General features: G+C 36.2%; 1 protein-coding gene across 5 annotated transcripts in view; it reads right to left on the reverse strand.

The window, feature by feature from the left end:
• The window catches only part of eif4ba (eukaryotic translation initiation factor 4Ba), a 71625-nt gene that overhangs the window by 29232 nt on the left and 19562 nt on the right, over positions 1–22831 (reverse strand). For all 5 annotated transcript variants that reach the window (XM_039746774.1, XM_039746772.1, XM_039746773.1 and 2 more), the window contains exons 4-9: positions 18957–19073; positions 2302–2356; positions 1946–2092; positions 1646–1777; positions 1257–1421; positions 766–1003 (exon numbers count right to left, since the gene is read on the reverse strand). In XM_039746774.1, the coding sequence (XP_039602708.1) occupies positions 766–1003; positions 1257–1421; positions 1646–1777; positions 1946–2092; positions 2302–2356; positions 18957–19073 (854 nt within the window). The remainder of the gene's footprint in view (positions 1–765; positions 1004–1256; positions 1422–1645; positions 1778–1945; positions 2093–2301; positions 2357–18956; positions 19074–22831) is intronic.

Genomic DNA, 22831 nt, shown 5'->3' on the forward strand with positions numbered 1-22831 from the left:
AGATGGTGTCTTTGGGGGAAACATTTAATTCTTCCATCTGGCATAAATCTGAGAAGCTCATCTTGAAAATATTTTGCTTTGAATGAATGCACCTTTGCTTATCAACAATAATTAAATTATCAAACGGAAATCAAATTCTATTTTGTTTATAAACACCATTTTTCACTTAGCATCATGTCACATAATGAATTTTTAATTCCTCCAGGCTGAAGTGTAAGTTGATAAAATAAAATCCCCCAATACTAAATTAATAAAAATAAATGTAATGTCTATATGAGCATCCAGTTTTCAAGCATTTTTGATGGTTGTCAATGCATGCAGCTCTGAATATGATACATGAAGGTTTTAATATTCAGTACACCACCTTAAATCACTGGAATATGTTCCAGAGATATTTTTTACTAAAATACTGAATAACAGAATGAAAATTCTATTCCTCTTATCCAAAGACATTTCACCCAAAACCTCTGATCCTTTAGAACATTTATTGTAATTTACCCTTAAACTGCCAATGGCTGATAAACAAGATGAAGAGAAAACAAGCCCTTTAACATTAGATGACTAAAATTCCTGAAATCAATTTAAGACTGCTACAAATGAAACAAATGCTCCAGAAAATGGAAATGTTAAGGAGGAAAACACTTTTAATGGCCAACAAGGGTTTGAAACAAGTATAGTACCTACAAGTAGAACATTCAAAAATGATCAAACTGTAGTTGCAAAAAAAAAAAAAAATATTGGATAAATCAAGACCCCCATACTTGCCTTTCTCTAGGTCGACGCTCACCCATCCGGCTCTTGTCGTCCTCCAGCTGCCTCTGAAGTTTCTCCTGCTCTTTCTTTAGCCTTTCTTCTACCTCCCGTTCTTTGGCAGCTGTATCCACGGGTTTAGCTCCCCCAAAGATGGATGCAGCCCGACTTGTCTGGGAAGAGGGTGCTACCACCGTTTCCTCCTTGGGGACACTCCTGGGCTTCAGATTCAGCTTGGGTCTCTGAGGAGGACCTAAAATTTAACACATATTAAGAATGGTTAAAAATGGTAATTAAAATAAAAGAACTACCATGGGATTACTATTTTAAATGACTGACCTAAAATCAGGATTCTGAGCTCATTACATACTCAAGAGTTCTCGGAATCAACCTTGACTTGGTGTGTGGCTTTTAAAAATTTGAATCTATCTGTAAACTCCACTGTCAAAAAATGAAATGCCTTGATTGGAGTCAACTTGATTCCTCAACAATACAGTTTCTCTCACCTCTCTCTTCACGCCTGTCATCTCTTCTTTCATACCGATCTTCCTTATCGCCATATCGGTCACCATAACGATCATTACTACCTCGAAAATCATCTCTTCGGTCCTCATAATCACGGCGGAAACCACTTCCAAAGGGCCGTCGTCCCCCACTTCGAGCATCATATCCTGTTGAAATTAAATGTTGGCAGACAGTTAGAAGTACAGTAAGGAGTGCCATGCTTCACTAGAGTTGATTATTGGTGCTCTTTTGAAATTCTTTCTGTAGGAAGATATCTAAACAGTAATAAGGCAGATTTCTTATTAACAGCAATTTATGAAGAAAATATTTTTAAAGTACATCTAAAATGTTAATTCATCCAGCAATAAGGAGGAGAGAACAAAGGACTAACCCATTTTGTCAAAATCTCTTCGGTCACGATCATCATATCTTTCCCTGTATCGTTCTCGACCACCATCATAACGATCCATTTCTCTACGAGGTCCATCACGGAACCGGTCTGACTCATAACGGTCCCGTGACCCTGGACAATCAGAAAAGCAGGGCATCATATTATTTCCATTATAGTATGCAAAATTTTTCTACGAAACTTTACCTATTTGTAGAAGTTTAGAACAAATACACACAATTCAAAAACAGGAATTATACCTTCATTTAAAAAGCTAAAGCATCACTTTACATCTTTACTCACTTTCCCCAAATGAATCTTCTCCACGGCGAGGTCTACCATCATCATCTCCACTTGGTCTTGCTCGCCAATCACTGTCAGTCTTATCTGGGCCACTGTCACCTCTGTTCCGGTCACGATCCCGGCCAGACATAGAACGTTCCTCTCGGTCTAGAAAATAATTTGAAAGATCTTAGAACAAATATGCAGGTGGAAAACCAACATAGACTGAAACATTGAGCACAAAAAGTAACTGCAAGTATGGCTTTACAAGCAACACATTTCAAAGTAGCCAGCACAGGGTTTTATAAGAATAACAGAAGAGAAAATGGAGAGAAAAGCAGCACAATCAAAGCTGTTTTATGTGTAGAGCAACACACCTTTCTCTTGAGACTGGTCTGCAACGTCCACCCGGATCCTACGGTTACCAAGACTCTGAAAAATCATAGACACGAGAGTTAAGGGTGGTCCACTCACTGTGCACATTTCCTTACTTGTACAGCTCTACAGGTCAGGAACAATGCTCAAGTAGCCCGTGACAGTTAAATAATGCTCAATTGGTACTAAGGGACCTAAAGCGTGTGAAGAAAATATCCCCCACACCATTACACCTCCACCAGCCTGAAACATTGATATAAGGCTGGCTGGATGGATGGATGCATGCTTTCAAGATTAGAGGCCAAATTCTGACCCTACTATTTGAATGTCGCAACAGAAATCAAGACTCACCAGACAAAGCAGTGTTTTTCCATTCTGCCTGCTCAAGTTTCATGAGCCTGTGTGAATAGTAGCCTCAAATGCCTGTTTTTAGCTGACAAGAGTGACACCCGGTGTGGTCTCCTCCTGCTGTAGCCCAACTGCTTCAACATTCAACGTGTTATGCATTCAGAGATGCACTTCTGCATACCTTGGTTGTAATGAGTGGTTATTTGAGTTACTGTTGCATTTCTATCAATTTGAACCAGTATGGCCATTCTCCTTTTACCTCTGGCATCAACAAGGCATTTTCGCCCAGAGAAATGCAGCTCACTGGTTATTTTCCCTTTGTTGGAGGATTCCATGTAAACCCTAGAGAGGGTTGTAGGTAAAAATGCCAGTAGATCAGCAGTTTGTGAAATACTCAAACCAGCTCATCTGGCACCAACAACAATGGTACTTTCAAAGTCACTTAAATCACCTTTCTTCCCCATTCTGATGCTAGGTTTGTACTTCAGCAAGTCATCTTGACAAGGTCTACATTCCTAAATGCATTCAGTGGCTGCCTTGTGAAAGGCCAATTAGACATTTGCGTTAAACAAGCACTTGACCGGGTGTACTTTAATAATGTGGCCGGTGAGTGTATATTTGAGGCTTTAATTTTTTTTTGAGTTACTAGTTTAGTATTTTCAACCCCTTTCTGGTACAAAATTCCATCAGGGAAAAAAAATACCATCCTCACTTACAGCAAATAGTTTAATATGTGGATATCTATATTTTTATATTTCTTTCTTTTCTTCATTTAATTTAGTCTCTATCGTATTTCCCATTATCAACACATATAAAAAAATACTAAATTAAGGGCAACAGGATATGTGTTTTTGTAAGGATCCTCTCAACACAGCCAAAGTGTAAAAAAAAAAAACCCAAGTCCTATTGCCCTTTTAATCCTAACTGAATATATGCTGATCCTGGTTTACTAGGTGGATTACCCCAAACGCCTTCTCATTTTCTCTCATTCTCAACAGTCTCATGTCTCTTCTTTCAGTCAGTCAGCTCTTTCCCCAGTTAATTCCCTTTCTCAATGATCCATTGAGCACAGGTGCCTTTACAATAATCTACTGAGGTCACTTGCAGTAAGACACAAAACTATTGTCTGTGTAATGAGTTCTGGAGAACCCCCATACCAATATGTCAGACTAGACTGAACTTGGTTACTTTTTCCATGCAGCTCTGCGGCAACTACAGGAAGATAGAAATAATTTTAAAGTATAGACATACTTGAATCGTTAAAAACTGTCTAATTTAAAACCGCAACATTCTGCATTTGACCTTGTGAACGACTGCCAACTGGGTGTTTCTGACCATGTATCCAGTGCTGCCAGTCATTTGATTTAGCAGTAGTAAAGGCTACCTCAGGGAGGTAAGTTTGTGTTTAATAATAAATAAATGTATGCATTTTAATAGACTGTTTATCATGGTGATGTGTTCCGTCTTGGTAAGAGAACTTTACTGTAATCTGTACAAGTCACAATAATACTATTAAATATTAAATCAACTGCTGCATAAATTCAATAAATATTCTACTCAAAAATCTTTACTACTTCTTTATTTTTACATCACTTTGTCACTCGTGTGTTACTGCAGCTTTTAAAAAGATAGTGCCAAGCAAAATTATTCAAGTCCCTTGAAAGTCATCATAATTTCCTGCATGACAAAAGATTTGTACACATATTTATCCATTCAGTATTTATAACATAAACTCTTTTGCTGTAAGAATACATTTCCAAAGTCAAAATTAACAATTCTCTCTAGATATTTAACTTAAAATACAAAAACTCCAAAGTCAGCATTTGCCAAAGTATTCAAGCTCTACACATTCATACTTCTTCGAGAAGCTTTTTGCTGCAGTAACAGCCTTCATTCTTTTGGCTATGCAAGTATCAGAGTTCAGAGGGATTCATTCCTCATTCTTCTAGGCAGAATTTTGAGAGATCCTCTAGGTTGGTGAGATGGTGCCCCTGGACAGCAGTTTTCAAACAGTGCCACCGATTCTCAATGGTGTTAAGACCAGGGCTTTGACTTGGCCATTCCAAAACATTCACCTTTGTGTTTCTGACCCATTACAGTGTCGCTTTCGCCTTACACTTAGGATACTTGTCAAGGTGAAAGGTGAATCTTCTCCCAAGTGGCAGACTCATCGCAGATGGGAACAAGTTGTGCAAAATTGTGTGTTACTTGTGTCCATCCATTGTCCCTTCAACTCTGACAAGATACCCAGACCCAGGACATCCCCATAGCATGATGCTGCCACCAAATTTCACTGTGGGTCTGGTATTTCTTGATGTATGGAGAGTGTTAGGTTAATGCCATACATACCTCTTGAAGTCTGACCAAAAAGTTACGTTTTGGTCTCATTTGACCATAAAACCTTCTCACACAATTTAACTGGGTCTTTCTCCTGCTTTGTAGCAAATGACATACTTGTTTTAATGTGGACCTTCTTAAGGAATGGCTTCTTTCTTGCTGCCCTCCTGTAGAAGCCTGTTTTAGAGAGAGCTCTTGAAATTGTGGACCCCTGCACTTTCACTCCAGTTTCAGCCAAAGAGCAATGCAGACTTCTGAGAGTGATGGTTGGATTTTTAGAAGCCTCTCACACCAGTCAACATCGTGCTCTGATGTTGTTTTGTTTTTTTTTTTTGAGGAAAGGCCTGTTCTGGGTGCTCTGATGAAACTTCCACTTTCTGATAATGGATCCAAAAGTGCACAATGAGACATTCAGACTCTTCCAGTATTTTTATAGCAATTTCCTGCCTTGTGTATGACTTTGTTTCTCACATCAGCATAATGCACATTTGTCTTTTTTGTAATTTGTGCAGTGACTAGCCAACAAAGACGATGGTCCTTACAAAGGCGGCTTTCTATACTCAGAGACAGAAAAGACTCACAAGTCATACCTCAGTATGTTTAATTAAGACTGTCAAACTACTGTTACCTTTGTGTCGTTTGTGATTAATTTGTCATTTGTGTAAACCTGGAGCTTCCAAAACACAGAGGTTTAAATACAGTGGTGTGAAAAACTATTTGCCCCCTTCCTGATTTCTTACTCTTTTGCATGTTTGTCACACAAAATGTTTCTGATCATCAAACACATTTAACCATTAGTCAAATATAACACAAGTAAACACTAAATGCAGTTTTTTAAATGATGGTTTTATTATTTAGGGAGAAAAAAAATCCAAACCTACATGGCCCTGTGTGAAAAAGTAATTGCCCCCTGAACCTAATAACTGGTTGGGCCACCCTTAGCAGCAATAACTGCAATCAAGCGTTTGCGATAACTTGCAATGAGTCTCTTACTGCGCTCTGGAGGAATTTTGGCCCACTCATCTTTGCAGAATTGTTGTAATTCAGCTTTATTTGAGGGTTTTTTAGCATGAAGCGCCTTTTTAAGGTCATGCCATAGCATCTCAATTGGATTCAGGTCAGGACTTTGACTAGGCCACTCCAAAGTCTTCATTTTGTTTTTCTTCAGCCCTTCAGAGGTGGATTTGCTGGTGTGTTTTGGGTCATTGTCCTGTTGCAGCACCCAAGATCACTTCAGCTTGACTTGACGAACAGATGGCCGGACATTCTCCTTCAGGATTTTTTGGTAGACAGTAGAATTCATGGTTCCATCTATCAAAGCAAGCCTTCCAGGTCCTGAAGCAGCAAAACAACCCCAGACCATCACACTACCACCACCATATTTTACTGTTGGTATGATGTTCTTTTTCTGAAATGCTGTGTTCCTTTTACGCCAGATGTAACGGGACATTTGCCTTCCAAAAGTTCAACTTTTGTCTCATCAGTCCACAAGGTATTTTCCCAAAAGTCTTGGCAATCATTGAGATGTTTCTTAGCAAAATTGAGACGAGCCCTAATGTTCTTTTTGCTTAACAGTGGTTTGCGTCTTGGAAATCTGCCATGCAGGCCGTTTTTGCCCAGTCTCTTTCTTATGGTGGAGTCGTGAACACTGACCTTAATTGAGGCAAGTGAGGCCTGCAGTTCTTTAGACGTTGTCCTGGGGTCTTTTGTGACCTCTCGGATGAGTCGCTCTCTGCTCTTGGGGTAATTTTGGTCGGCCGGCCACTCCTGGGAAGGTTCACCACTGTTCCATGTTTTTGCCATTTGTGGATAATGGCTCTCACTGTGGTTCGCTGGAGTCCCAAAGCTTTAGAGATGGCTTTATAACCTTTACCAGACTGATAGATCTCAATTACTTCTGTTCTCATTTGTTCCTGAATTTCTTTGGATCTTGGCATGATGTCTAGCTTTTGAGGTGCTTTTGGTCTACTTCTCTGTGTCAGGCAGCTCCTATTGAAGTGATTTCTTGATTGAAACAGGTGTGGCAGTAATCAGGAAATTGAACTCAGGTTTGATACACCACAGTTAGGTGATTTTTGAACAAGGGGGCAATTACTTTTTCACACAGGGCCATGTAAGTTTGGATTTTTTTTTCTCCCTAAATAATAAAAACCATCATTTAAAAAACTGCATTTTGTGTTTACTTGTGTTATATTTGACTAATGGTTAAATGTGTTTGATGATCAGAAACATTTAAACATGCAAAAGAATAAGAAATCAGGAAGGGGGCAAATAGTTTTTCACACCACTGTACTTATGCAAACACTAACTTCAAAGATGTTCTTCTTTAGTTAAATATCAACAGAAAATGGTGTAACTTTGACTCTGGTATTGTTACTGCATTAAGAGTTCCCATTAAAAATACTGAATGGAAAAATGTGTACAAATCTGTGGCATGCAGAAAATTTAATACTTTTGCATGCTACTGTATTTCAGCAAGCAAACAGCAGCTAGTTTCCTTTCTTGTCTATTCAATGATAAAACCACCACATTTCTGGTTTTCCTATATCTTCATCAGATGAAAACCTGCTTTTTAAGAATATTTTTAGCTTGGCCTATTGTCTTCTTTAACTGCCTCGGCCAACATGTAGTTTCTCTATGTTTACCTTTTTAAGTGCCCATTCTTAAGATTGTTTAATATGGAAAAAGATGATCCGCTGTGGCAACCCCTAACAGGAGCAGCCGAAAGAAGAAGAATTCTTAAGATTTTTTAAACTAGGAAGGTGATTCTCAAACTTGGGGTCGCCTGCTCGGCGGTTGCAGGACTCCAACCATGATACAGCTAATGTTAAATAACATTTTGAAACATCCCCTAAATGAAATGTATTCAAGATGAAAAACACTTGTGAAAATATAAGTAGCCATGAAAAACGTTGCATCTGCTTATGACTCAAATGCATCCTGTTAAATAATTATATAATCATCCAGTTTTGTGCCATAGTGCACAATCCTGTTGTTCCAAGTGTTGTGTGTTATTTAGTTACCAACTTGTTGCACCTCTACAGCAACACCTACCCGCGAAACAAGCTAAGAACCCAAAGTGTAAATTGACATGGAAATGACAGCCATGTCTTCAGAATGTATTGATAAGTATTCATGAAAACAACAAGGTAAAGCCTACATGCCTGCAATAAAGTACTCTCCACTGAGCAAGTGAGCCGATTTCTCACACAGAGAACCATAGACATATGGATATATGGACCTTCACATCTAGAATTGATGTTATTTTGGACAATCTAGGTAAACAGAATGAATCAGCTTGTTATGCTGACTGGCATGTTCTCATAACGATTGTCCGAATGTCTAAAAAATAAATAAATAAATAAAAACCTCAAGACTTAGTGGAACTACAAGAGCAAGGTTTTAAAAAAGTACCATGTGTATTTTAGAAAAGCAGACTATGAAGTCACATAACACTGCTGAGAATCTGATCCTCTAAATAACCATACATTTGCAGAGCACCAAAACAGGATTTCAGAGATGTGATCTTGGACTGTTTTTGACATAGTTTGCTTTATATATAAAAAAAAACAAAAAACAAACAGTCATAGAAGACGCCAGTTTAGATTTATTATTCTGTATTACTCAGGGATACAATTCAGAGTATAACTGATCAAACCTTTAGGATCCAGTAGCTATAAGAGCACATTTCAAAGTGTTTTGGCTGTGTGTCTACTCAAAAACTAACTTTTTCATTTTAATACAACAAACTTTGAGCATATTTAGCAGTCAACAAAAAATAACCTGAGACAAACTTTTAAGTGTAAAGACAAAATTGAAAAGTATTAAGAAATTAAGAACAACTTGGCAGAGGATAACTAAAAAAGCCAAATAAAGGATGCAAAGAAAAAAACAGTTGTACATGTCATAAAAAACAAACAATTCCAGCACTACCATGAGTGCAGCAATTAAAAAGGATACAAGTAAAGCTAAAATAAGAAACATGACCCAAAGATATTCTTTCAGCATTTAAGCAGTAAAAGAACTGCCAAGGAGGAGGCATAATGCATTTGGAACGATAAGGGCAAACTAAAACATGCAGTCAAAAAATGAATGCTATAAATTTGTATTTTTTGGACGTTTTCACATATAAAGAAGGTACAGTATTTAATGATTTGGACATTTAGAGAGAGAAGTGCTGCTGCTTTGATAAAAATGAATGATATCAAAACAGACACCAAGACAAAACAAAATCTATCTTGGAGAGCTCAATAAGTTTATGCAAGTTCAAATATAAAACTTTTCAAAAATCTCTGCACAACTGGGGAATTTCTTACAGAAGGGTACCTAGTAAACATGGTCCCAAGAAATGTAATCAGGCTGACTCAAGCAAATATACTGGAGTAAGCACAGCATGCATCAATGGTAAACAAAATGGAGCAATTACTAAACATGAAATCATGCAGCACATGGCATGAACATGTACCCTGTAATCAGCCAGCATGGGTTTAGACCAGGGGTTCTCAAAGTTGGTCCTAGGGGACCACTGTGGCTTCAGGTTTTTTGCTTCATCCAGATTCCTAATCAGTGACAACTGATTGATAACACTGATCTTAATTAATTAGCTGTTTTTTTCTCTTCTCTTATTCTACGTTAAAGCACAGAAGCATGATTTTTACATTTATTACACGTTTAGAAACATTTCCATTTTTGCTATAGATTTAAAAGCTCAACTCACTTTTGTTGCTTCCATTATATTTTACCCTTTCTCTGTGCAGTTTGCTCCCTTCATTGTATCTTAATGACAATAAAAAAAGCAGAGCAGACACCCAGGCAAACAATACTGAATCATGAAAGGCTGCAACTAATTTAGCGTTAGACCCACTAATTAAAAAATAATGGATTCATTACACAATTAGAACACTCGGAAAAACAGAATGAAAATATTGATGAAAATATTGTTGAAAAGAAAAAAAAAAACATTATTCCCATATAACTGCTTATTACATTTTCTTTTCTTTTTAACCAAATTTAGTTGTCTAATTTCTATATTGTTCCCAAAACACAGAATCTGGGAAATAGCAGTTCACTTAATTAGCTCAGGGTCCAATTAAAAACAGAAGCTGGCTTGAACAAATACATGCAGTGGGTCCACAGGACACACTTTGAGAACCCCTGGTTTAGACAGTTAGATTGTGCTTCAATGATATGTGGGGATTCCATGAGGAAGCATTAAGATATTATTGATCTGAATTGTCAGTAAGATTTTGATAAGGCTCCATATGACAGACCTGTGATCTAATTGCTGTTTTTTTTTCTCCCTGAATTTAACCTGCACATTACACGTTTTATTAACAGTAAATGGCAGGTTTGTGCTGGTTATACAAGGATGTGAATTTTCTAAGTATTTGAAAAGACAATCCTCACTCCCTCTCCAATTAATGTTCATCAGATGATGCCATAGTATGCTGTACAGGACCATAACCTGTTCTAAGTAACTCTGAATCAAAAAAGCTTCGAGAAATGGTGTTTTTACTTTCTTTTTCTCTAGGCTTTACATTGACACCTTTTCATTCCTCAACAAGCAGGAAATGTTTACAATTATTATTTTTTTTCAGTAGTTTTTAAATGAAAAGAGCAGTAGCTGCCTGATCTAACTTGTTGATTGCCGTACAATATGGTTTTGATTCAAGTTATTTATAAAAATAACATTGGTAATTCCAACAAATCCTATAATTGACCAAAATGAAATGCTTTACTGAATAAAATAAAAAAAGCCAAAGTATTCATTGGAATATTTGCTGACAGCAGTTTGTGGTAATGCCCCCAAAACAATAATATAAAAAAGTAGATTTAAAAGTATCACAGTGCATTTTGTTTTCTAAGATTGTGCCTAGTGGGATTAGGATACAGGAAAAGTTCACTGTAAACCAAATGCATGATATGCGCATGTTATTTAAACAATACATTAGAAAACTGTCCAAAACATGTTTTTCCCCCCCATCTTAAAAATGCTCTTCAAAAGGAATAAAACATGTCACTGGTAGATAGCGGTGTGTGCTAGACTCATCTAGAAGGTCAGTTAAATTAAGGACAGTGTGAAGTTGTGAGTTGTCAAGAACTGACTCTTGAAACTAACAAATTGTCCTTTTACCTTTACAGCTGAATCAAAACAACATGCCTTATTACTTTAGGCAATGCATGTTAAGTGAACAGTCAGCTAAAATGCAAACTGTGTGGTATAACTGCATCCTCGCACAGGTAACTAAAATGTGCACTGCCAAAAAGACCCTTTTAAAAAACAATGTTATAACAACATAATAATCTAATATATAGCAGTTACTTCCCATTGTGTTTAAAGGGAAACACAAGACCCTGTTTGCATGCTAGTGTACCTAACAGCTGTAGCAAAAAAACAGCAGTAAATCAGAGATCTCAAATGCAAGAGTAACCTTCACAATGCCATAATCAAAGACCAGTGCAGCAGGAGTAGAAAAATCTGCCCCCAAATGCTGGGTGAATGAAAGTGTTTTAAGAGGCAGGAGGCTGTCTTGTTTTACTAATGATCAACTCCATAAGCTAAAAACTTGTGAGATGCAAATAGGTTCAGGGACACTATTTAGGGGATATGCAAAAAAAAGAATACTGTGTCTAGAGTAAAGCAATATGGAAAACAGTGCAACAGGAAAAAAAAAATCATCTGTTTTCTTGCATTATGTTTTCAGGTTTAACATTACAGTTTTTTTGCATCTTTTTGTCCAGCTGGCTTACATCTTGCTTATTGGTTAGCCAGCATTAGGACAAAAAATATGTTGAATGCATGTGCAGTTTCTTAAAAGTGGCATAGATGAAAACTGAAGAAAATATCTTTTATGTGGAAGTACACTGAAGTGTCTAGAAGTGGTAAATGTTGTCTGTAAAGCCTGTAATGGAAATAAGGGAAAGACATTTGACGTAAATAATTTGATAAATGACCTGCAGGCACATCACTGTGCTAACCTTTCAACAATGCAGAACCTAAGTCTATTTTTGCTTTGAAGGAAGCAAATATAAGGCCACAATAGACAAAGGGCATCATAAAATTAATAATAGGGGTTATTGTTTTAAATATCAATCTCTTTTCTAATGCAGAATAATTAGAATTCTGTAATGTAATTAATTAGTTGGAAGCACAACACACTTGGCAAAGACTATAATTCAGACATTAATATTACTGTTTTGTTAATTCCATACACAAGCCTTGCTTAAGAGATTTATTAACAAAAAAACCACCTGCTTGAGGTTTTAGAATAATAATAATTCATTACATTTATATAGCGCTTTTCTCAGTACTCAAAACGCTATCCACACAGGGAGGAACTTGGAAGCGAACCCACAATCTTCCACAGTCTCCTTACTGCAAAGCAGCAGCACAACCACAGCGAAGTAAACTGCCTCAAATGTTTACTTCTACAAATGCCTCAGTTGCTGTCACCATTGGACTTATGGGGGAAAAAACAACTTAACTGGAACATTCCTAAAAGGGAGGTTAGGGTTAGTTACTATTACTAAGAAAAAGCCTTAAAAATAGAGAAAGAAACAGAGGATGCTCTTCTGTGCAGCTTAACTTGCTTGTCTCATCAGCTCAATGATAGTAAACTAGCACTAAATCTCCCAGCACTGTACAAGTAATATCGTAGCAACTAGACAAAATTAGTAAACATTTGTCATTTGCATACTCCAGCTACAGAATGCACAGTCACAGTAAGGGTAACCAAATATTGCAGCATATCAGAACATTCCTGCTCTCTAGAATAGCGCAACCTTTTTGCTGCAGATTCTTTGAAAGCACAAACATGCTTTATGTGCAGGGTCTGCAGACTATGAATTACCAGCCCCCTTCAGTGTGAGGCAGAGGGGACTCATTGAAAACATTTCAAATTGAGCCAAATGCTTCGGGACCTTACAAGAGAGACAGCTAAGCTCTTCTACAAATCACTGCAGATGACATCCCATCAACTGCTGCTCTGAAATGACTAATAGAAAAAGAGCTGAGATGGATTATAAAGAGAAAACTGTATAAGGCCCTTTTTTTAAGGCATTCCAGAAAGATTTAATGACATTAAGGCTGAGCCCACTGACTGTGTAACTACTGTGCTCAATCCACAGCTAACAGCTACTGCAGGTGTCGTTTATATGAAAAATACCTGCTGTATTTGCAAATAACTTACAAAATCAGTATGTTTAATATGCCTGAAACTACCTTACTATAACAGAGGTTCCTCAATATGTAACAACAAATTAAAATATAACGATAACAAAAAAAAAAACAATTTTCCTTTCCTCTAATCATTAAGGGTAAATATTTCACCAGCACAACAAAGCAAGAAGTGTGAAAATAGTCCCAAATGCTTTACAAAAGAAGCCTTAAAACACCTAATGAGGAGATAGAAGTGACATGTATTGATTCAAAAACAATAAAAGCATCACTGGAGAATATTTTACTATTTGAAAATTTACAATGAGATACGGCCATTTTGAGATCTCAAACACAGGTTTACCTTTCAGATGGTTCACTTTTTTCTAGGCAATAAGACACTTGTTTACTGGAACACCAATAAAGGGCATTTTCCTACAATTGCTTGAAGTGGCACCAGCTTAACTGTGTAGAGCTTTGAATATTGAGAAAAGCACTATATAAATGCAAGAATTATTATCATTTACTACACTCAGTAACAATTACAAACAAAAGTTCAGGTCTTCTTAAAATTTACTTGATGAAAATAGAAATAAATAACTCAACTAGAAAGCTTAAATGCTTCCTTTGAATCAAGAGAAAAAAAACTGCCACCAATATTAAGTGAAGTACAGCAGTCATAAGGACTAATTAACCTCTTGGAGAAAACACTGTCTTCTTATTGTTACATTGCATTTGATTTACGTGGCAGATTGAGTGACACTAATAAGGCTGCAGCCTCATTTTGTATTAATTATTATTTTTAATATGCGTTATCTTTGTTGTAAAAAATTCACAGTGCTGCTAACTTAACAGATTTATTAATATAAAGTTTAATTTACTGAAATAGGAAGCTAATTTCTGGAGTAAAGATTTGTTAGAATCGTTAATTTTTTTTCAACTGGTTGTGCCATGATCATATACAGTAAAACTAAAATTTAATTTATTCTGGACTCTATATGAAAACTAATGTATCTTCCTCTTGCTGTTTACATTTTGTCTTACTGCTTTGTGTTCTCACAAAGATATACTTGTATGCTGTTCTAGTTGAGTCCTCCTTACTACAAAATGTAAATGCCTACTACTGCAGGTTCATTGCCAACATGAGCTGGAGTTTGTGCTTTCTGGAACCAATTATCCATAGCTGTAAGCAATATTAAAGAGACATACGAGGGGGGACACAAAAATAACAAAAAAAAGTTAATTTCCGACGTTTGCCGCTAGGTGCATGTACTATAGCAGACTGCCCTCTGCATCATTTGACAAAGCAGAGTCCTTGAAGTGCTCAAGTGATTGCGTGATGCAGTGTGGACAAAACAACCCAAACTGTGGCAATCAGGCGAGTGGCTTCTGCATCACGACAATGCTCCCGCCCACAAAACATTGAGCGTATGGCAGTTTCTCATGAAAAATGGGATGAAAATTGTTTCTCACACTTCCCCTGCCACCCCCCAAGGTCCTTGCACCCAGCAATTTTTTTTTATTTCCAAGAATGAAGAGAGACCTTAAAAGAAAGTGTTTTCAGGATGTAGAGATGGTCAAGAAGCAAACACAGAGACACTACAGGCTATCACTTTACAGAAGTTTCAGAACAGTTTTGAAAAATGGAAAAAGTGGTGGGACAAGTGTCTCAGGGACAGTATTTTGAGAGTGATTCAAGTCTGGAAATGTTCCGAGCAATATACAATTTGTTTAAAAAAAAAAAACAGTTATTTTTGAGCCCCCCTCATAGCACTCACATTGCAAGTATGTGAAAATCATCTGTAGTCACCAATACTAGCAGGAAGGTTTTTATAAAAATAAATAAAAAAATTAATTTTATACTAGATTAGATTTCAACATATACCTGCAAGAGTTGGAACATGTTTCAATAAAGTTTGATGAAAGGCAGGACCATAGCTGCTACAGGTTACTAGTCAAGTTTGGGACTTGTTACATGCTATACATTAACTTACACCAAGCCAATTTGGAGTGGTCTGTCACCATATGTCCTAGGTCCATGGCATATAGAACAAACAACAAAAAAATAAAAAATATTCCTTTGGATTTGGAAGGAAATAGGACAGCATGGGAAAAACCTACACAGATAAGTGAATTTAAACCCATCCCCAGACAGCCATGACGCAAACTGGCTTAAACATGCTTTTAAGAGTTAAAATAGAAGGCCTGTATGAACAAGCTAAATGCTAGGATGACATTATGACTCTGCAGCTTTGTAGATGGATATTTCTCCTCATCAATGAAGCTGAACCCTATTTACCTTAGAGTTTATGGTATACTGTATATTAATTTTCCAAAAAGTATGCTGTTAATTAGAACAGAAGTGAAGGGGCTGGCGTCAAGTGGACATGGACTGGCACTTTATTTTTGCAAACCTACCTAAATTTAATGCATTCTGTTTTGTTGGTCAAATTAAAGGTACCTTTTGACAATGTTGCTAAAAAAAAAATAGGCCTAATAATAATTATGATTATCATTCAGGTGCCGTCCTTGCATGGTTTAGTTTATATTAATTAGGGATGTTTCAAAAAGTTTATTTTAGGGCCAATACCAATCATCAATTTCATGTTACAAGAAATGTCTAATTCCAGTACCGATTCCAATTGGTTTTCTTTACTCCTTTTAACTCTAAACCCCTGCATATCCAGCCATGTAGAAACCTTACGTTCTACACTAAAGTGGTATTTTTATAATTAAACTGCAGACTGCAGGTGTAATCTGTCCATTTTTCATTTACATTATTAAATCCTGTAGGCTTATTCTTCAGTGAATAATACTACAATAAAGTCTCCATAAAACACACTTTTAAAACTAATATAAAAAAAAAATTATCCATAATACACAATATAAAATAAAAACTCTAATAAAATGTTTTATCAAGTAGATACATGATTAACATGTTTAATAGGTTTAAGCTAAACAGCTAGTGCAAATTATTTTTCTAATTAAAGATGTGAACTGAAGTACTAAACACAGGCTTGTTACCAGGCTCAGACAAGCAGTGTCCGTTTTAATTACAGGAGAAAACTAAAAGTTCTGAGTTTATTCTGTTTTCTGTTGAAGACGTGCCTTTTTCTTACAGTCTGCTGTTCCACTCTATGCATAGTACGACTCCTCAGATCGTCTTTTCTCAGTTTATTACTTCACTTTCTTTAATATTAAAGCCAATATTCCTGCCTTCACACTCTACAAAAGTCTGACTGTCAGATTCCTGTTTACTTCCCTAATACTGTAAAGAACCATTACAACTAAATTACCGCAAAAGCAGGTTCTGAAAAAAGGTTTTTGAGATTGCCTAATGTACCATTTGGAGTGAAAAGAAAAATCAGCCAATCTCAATCAAAACATCACTAATATTAATCAGACTATTCATCAAACTTATTTCCATTCATATAGAAATTTGTATCCCATCACTAGATATGGTATCCTTCAGGGCTCAAAACCGAGACCATTACTATTTTTACTGCTACCAACTAAGGTTGGGTGATGTGGATGCTGAATGCCATCAGTTGCTTTACCCAACAAATTATTCAGCAGAGGTGTGTCAAGAAACGGTACTAGACCTTGTTTATACCAATAGCAAAATACCTGCAGAATGCCTCATTGTGACTGGAATTGCTAAGTTATAAAAGTTTTTCTTTCTTTTTTAACTTGATGATGATAAAACAAGTTTATAAACAGCTGTGGTTCCAAAAAAAAATCAATCAACTCAAAAAAAAAGCATATTGTTTGCACCAACCAATTTGTTTTGTGCCTCCTTTACTTATTTTTTTTATCGCTTTCAACAAATTGCCTTCTTTGTCATTACCATGGATAAAAACTGTACAGACACACTCTGTTTGACTTTATGCAAGGCATGACAAAACTCTCAACTCGTTACCACATTAATCAGACACTACATGTCATTTAAGTCTTTTGTAATTGTTCCTGATTATTTTTTGCGGCCAGTTACATTAAGTATTTTCAGCCGGGCAACAATATACAGCTATGATAAAAAAAAATAGCACTACATCATCAGTAACCTGATGAACCACTGTTACTAGTAGTAGTGATACTGTATTTCTGCATCTCACATAATTTACTGGTAGATGTAGAAGTGTAACAGAAAAACAACAGACCCAACTGTCAAGACAGGCATGCTGCATACTCCGAGTACCAGACTTGTTCATTGAAAGGGGTGTGTTCAAAATAACACCAATGTAGAATTTAATTAGGCAATTAATTTATTCTGAAAAACAGGTGTTATTAATTGTCCTTTATTAAGGAAGAAGGGAAGCAAAAGTTTTAGACATTGTTATAAAGCGTCAGATGACCCCTGGGTACTTAATTCAAGTCACAGTACACTACGAAGACAGTAAAGGATGTTGGTGCACAAATCATGGTATGGGGAGGTTTTTCATATACCAGGGATTGTGGATCAGTTTGAATACATCAAAAATAAATGAAGAGATTACGTTGGCGTATGCTGAAGAGGAAATGCCCCTACAACTTGATATGAGTCGAGTTTGAAGAGAATGAAGTCAACACTATAACAGATTAATAATCCTTTTCTTTGCTTTCTGTAAAAAATAACGCAGACTTGATAAAATTTGTTAATGCTTTGATTTGGAAATGAATGTGTAATGTTTCCACTACATCTGAAATATGGAAATAGAAGCTAAAATTTTTGCATATTTTTTTTTTTATTAAGAAGTAGCTGTGGAATATCGAAGTACTGAACATCACAATACTGGCTTTTGAATGCTTAGTTTTCAAAAACAGTGAACTGAAAATTCATTATATTGCCTTCTTACTATCTATCAGTGGAATTTGTAGTTATTCACTTTCACTCTTATGCAGATGATATTCAGTTATAATTCCCTTCTGACCAAATGAGGTTTTTTGCACTGTGTTAGTAATGTAAAAGACTGAATGAAGGCAATACATTGAATGCAGAAAAAAAATTCTATTAATTGGCGGGCATGATATAGACAGCAGTAAGTTTCTATCACTTCACTAGGAGGCTCTCGTGTACACAGATGACTGTGTAGTGCAAAGATCACATACAAATAAGAGATATTTATTGGTGTATATTTTCCTGCTTATGATGTCAGGCATTCAACATTTTTTTTTACAGTGCCTGTTTAAATAATGTGTTAAAAAGGTTAAAAAAAAATATATTTTTATAATACAAAAGATTGGTATATTCCTGGCATGCCATGAATAATTTTTTTTTTTCTTTTCCTCACACTACTTTTGACATCATACGACTCCACACATGCTGGACAATACTGTGGTATTTTACAGATCCCACACATTTTTGGAGAGATTTTTGTAGTCTGTTGATCTGCTTTTAGATTAACATTTCAGTTATAACACATTTTAAAACAACTCTGTAGAACCTTGAAAGTCACTCCTGAACACAAGACCCTTGATTTACCACTGTTTGAGGCCTCAACTATTAAGTATCCATCACAGTAAGCAAAATGTAGATTTCTTTTTTTATTATATACAATGGAAAATACTGCAACACCTCTGATTTTTCCTAACTGTAAAGGGTGTGCCAAGATGATATGAGTGCAATCAACATTTATAATGGGATTTTTTTTTTTTAATTGCTTATGGATTCCAGGAAAACTGTTCAACCATTACAGGGCCTACGCTATCGCAAGCCACTGGCTCTTTCAGGTTTATAGCTTGCCTTTATGAACAGTAACGGGTCCCCTATAAATAAAAAAAAAGGAAAAATAGCCATTTAAGGCACAAGTAGTTATTTTCAGCTTTTGTCCAACAACTCACCGCTTCATTGAGGCTTAGTGCTTGCAGCAGGGATTCCACGTCATCAAATTCTGCATAGCCAAAGCCTTTGAGTCTCTCAGGATTGCCAGGTTCCCTTGGCAGTCGAACTGCACTGATCTAGAATTAAAAAAAAAATTAAAATAAATATGGCGTGGAGCAAAATAAATAAAAACATGTTCCAAGTTAAATTTCAAGTTGAACATCTGATAATATGCAGCAATGTTAAACACCACATTTTTCTTTTAGATTAAAACTAGGCAATAAAGCTTTTAAAGCAACATTGAGTTACTTTCTGTACAATGGTCAAAATGGTTAATAATAAGAACACTTTGAACTCTAGCATGTGCACAGATATCGGACTTCTAGTTTAAGCAAAGATGCTTGAAATTCACACACAATTAAACACATTTTGTTTTTTTAAAGTGTTGCAACAAGAATTCTGAGTCTAAAAGTGCCCATTGTCAAAAACGTCTCCTCAGAAAATTATTTGAAAAAAGAAGATACCAAAACACGGGTGCAAAGAAATATTCACTGGCAATTCAGTGAAAGTTTATACATAGAAAAGTCCACTTAAATACAGTTAGGTCCATAAATATTTGGAAAGAGACAACTTTTCTAATTTTGGTTCTGTAGTCAAAGTCAAAGTCAACTTTATTGTCATCTCTGCTATACACTGTACAGGTACATAGAGAGACGAGGTGGCTCCAGGTTTCCAGTGTAGACAAACATAGAACAGCATAACAGAGGATATAGAATAAATAGGCATATGAAATAGACAATAAATAAGTGACATATTTTAAACTAGAGAATGTGCAATATGCATTTAAACTAGACAGAGTTTTTAAATAAAGTTAGAACTAGAAAAAGACGAAGAGGTAGAAATTTTAAATGAAACAACTCGGATGAAGTTGAAGTGCAGACTTTCAGCTTTAATTCAGTGGGTTGAACAAAAAGATTGCATAAAAATGTGAGGCAACTAAAGCATTTTTTTAACACAATCCCTTCATTTCAGGGGCTCAAAAGTAATTGGACAAATTAAATAACTGGAAATAAAATGTTCATTTCTAATACTTGGTTGAAAACCCTTTGCTGGCAATGACAGCCTGAAGTCTTGAACTCATGGACATCACCAGATGCTGGGTTTCCTCCTTTTAATGCTCTGCCAGGCCTTTACTGCAGCGGCTTTCAGTTGCTGTTTGTTTGTGGGCCTTTCTGTCTGAAGTTTAGTCTTCAACAAGTGAAATGCCTGCTCAGTTGGGTTAAGATCAGGTGACTGACTTGGCCATTCAAGAATTTTCCACTTCTTTGCTTTAATAAACTCCTGGGTTGCTTTGGCTGTATGTTTTGGGTCATTGTCCATCTGTATCATGAAACGCCACCCAATCAATTTGACTGCATTTAGCTGGATTTGAGCAGACAGTATGTCTCTGAACACCTCAGAATTCATTCGGCTGCTTCTGTCCTGTGTCACATCATCAATAAACACGAGTGTCCCAGTGTCACTGGCAGCCATCACACTGACTCCACCGTGTTTTACAGATGATGTGCTATGCTTTGGATAATGAGCTGTTCCACGCCTTCTCCATACTTTTTTCTTGCCATCATTCTGGTAGAGGTTGATCTTGGTTTCATCTGTCCAAAGAATGTTTTCCAGAACTGTGCTGGCTTTTTTAGATGTTCTTTAGCAAAGTCCAATCTAGCCTTTCTATTCTTGAGGCTTATGAGTGGCTTGCACCTTGCAGTGCACCCTCTGTATTTACTTTCATGCAGTCTTCTCTTTATGGTAGACTTGGACCCCCTGGAGAGTGTTGTTCACTTGGCTGGCTGTTGTGAAGGGGTTTCTCTTCACCATGGAAATGATTCTGCGATCATCCACCACTGTTGTCTTCCGTGGACGTCCAGGTCTTTTTGCTTGCTGAGTTCACCAGTGCTTGCTGTCTTTCTCAGGATGTACCAAACTGTTGATTTTGCCACTCATATTGTAGCAATTTCTCGGATGGGTTTTTTCTGTTTTCGCAGCTTAAGGATGGCTTCTTTCACCTGCATGGAGAGCTCCTTTGACCGCATGTTGTCTGTTCACAGCAAAATCTTCCACATGCAAGCAAATCAACTCCAGGCCTTTTATCTGCTTAATTTGATAATGACATAACGACGGACTTGCCCACACCTGCCCATGAAATAGCCTTTGAGTCAATTGTCCAATTACTTTTGAGTCCCTGAAATGAAGGGATTGTGTTAAAAAATGCTTTAGTTGCCTCACATTTTTATGCAATCGTTTTGTTCAACCCACTGAATTAAAGCTGAAAGTCTGCACTTCAACTGCATCTGAGTTGTTTCATTTCAAATTTATTGTGGTAATGTACAGAACCAAAATTAGAAAAAAGTTGTCTCTGTCCAAATATTTATGGACCTAATTGTATATGGAAGAACTGGTAATTCAGACCTTATATCAATAAAAATTTATTCTAAAATTACACAACAGGAATATACTAATTTACCTGATTCCGCAAAGGACCTAAGTCCTAACAATCTACATCCTTTACATAGAATGTTCAATTAGTTATTGCTAAATATATTATAGTAATAAACTGTGACCTTACTGCATGTAGCGGTATTACACAGCAATTTAGCAATAACACAACTTGTTACAAGATATATTCAGATAAGACACTACAGACGCAATAATTAAAAACATATTTTCCAGCTGTTGCACAATTGTTCAACTCCATATGCAGTCCCTTAAGAAACTCAGTCCTACTTAAGGTTTGAATAAACTTACATTTCCAAACATTGCAGGAATGCCATAAATATTAATCAAATACACAATCCCAGAATATAAATTAATGCCAGAACATTTTTAATATCTATTCAAGTTTATAGTGTAACATTTAAAAACATGTTTACTGTTATAATTACAGTAATTGGACAGGTTCTGCCATAAGCTCTGCTATGCAAAACAGGCAAAAACACATTTAAATGGAACCACAGATTAGAAAAACAGGTATAATGTCCTAAAGATTTAGTTGTGACCCTCAACTAACAAGGAAATTTTTATCCTGAAAAATCTGAATGACCAGCGGTGATGCATCAATCAATTGGCCACCAATCTAAATCAGAGGATTATCAATACAGAAGACTTTACTAATAAATAAGCCCAAAACACAAAAACCTATTTTTTTCAGATTAACGGTAATTTAGTTGTAGTAATCCTTTACACTAGATATTTATATATTGATCTTGATTCTAGGTACTACAATAATTGAGCTAGCATGTAACTTTTTTTTGCGGTGAACGTCCTGTGAAACAGAAAGGGCAAGGGAGACTTTACTAATGAGGGTCAAGTTTGGAATATTAGCCTTTACATTCAAGAAAGTGGAGTACTTTTAATTAAAATTGATTCTACTGTTCCAAGTTTGGACGGTGAGCAAGCTTCGGTTAAGTTCAGCAGCTTCCACTTTCAATTAGAAAAAGAAGAGACAGAGAATAGGGAATTGCTGTTTAGTAACCAACAGGCTTGTTAGTCAACAGCAAAATTGAACTGTTTTACTTGTAAACTTGCATGTTAGCCTTGTATCTTCTTGATAAACATCTTATGAACATCTGATAGATTTGTGCCTTTTTTAAAGAGATATCATGTTTTTATGTACCTTTATCTAAACAGTATAGGTTTTGGTAAGTTACAAGTACTGCATAAATAAAATGGAACTTTATAATTATATGAATGCCTCGCTGATATACTGGGAAAAAGACTGTACAAATATAGTAAATATATATTAATAGCAAAAAAGCTGTAATGCACATAATGATTAAAAATGATTAAAACCTACAAGTGCATGTATATTTACATTTAAACAGTGATTAACTGTCAATATCAA

This window comes from Polypterus senegalus, chromosome 3 (assembly GCF_016835505.1).
Source record: "Polypterus senegalus isolate Bchr_013 chromosome 3, ASM1683550v1, whole genome shotgun sequence".
NCBI lineage: Eukaryota > Metazoa > Chordata > Cladistia > Polypteriformes > Polypteridae > Polypterus > Polypterus senegalus.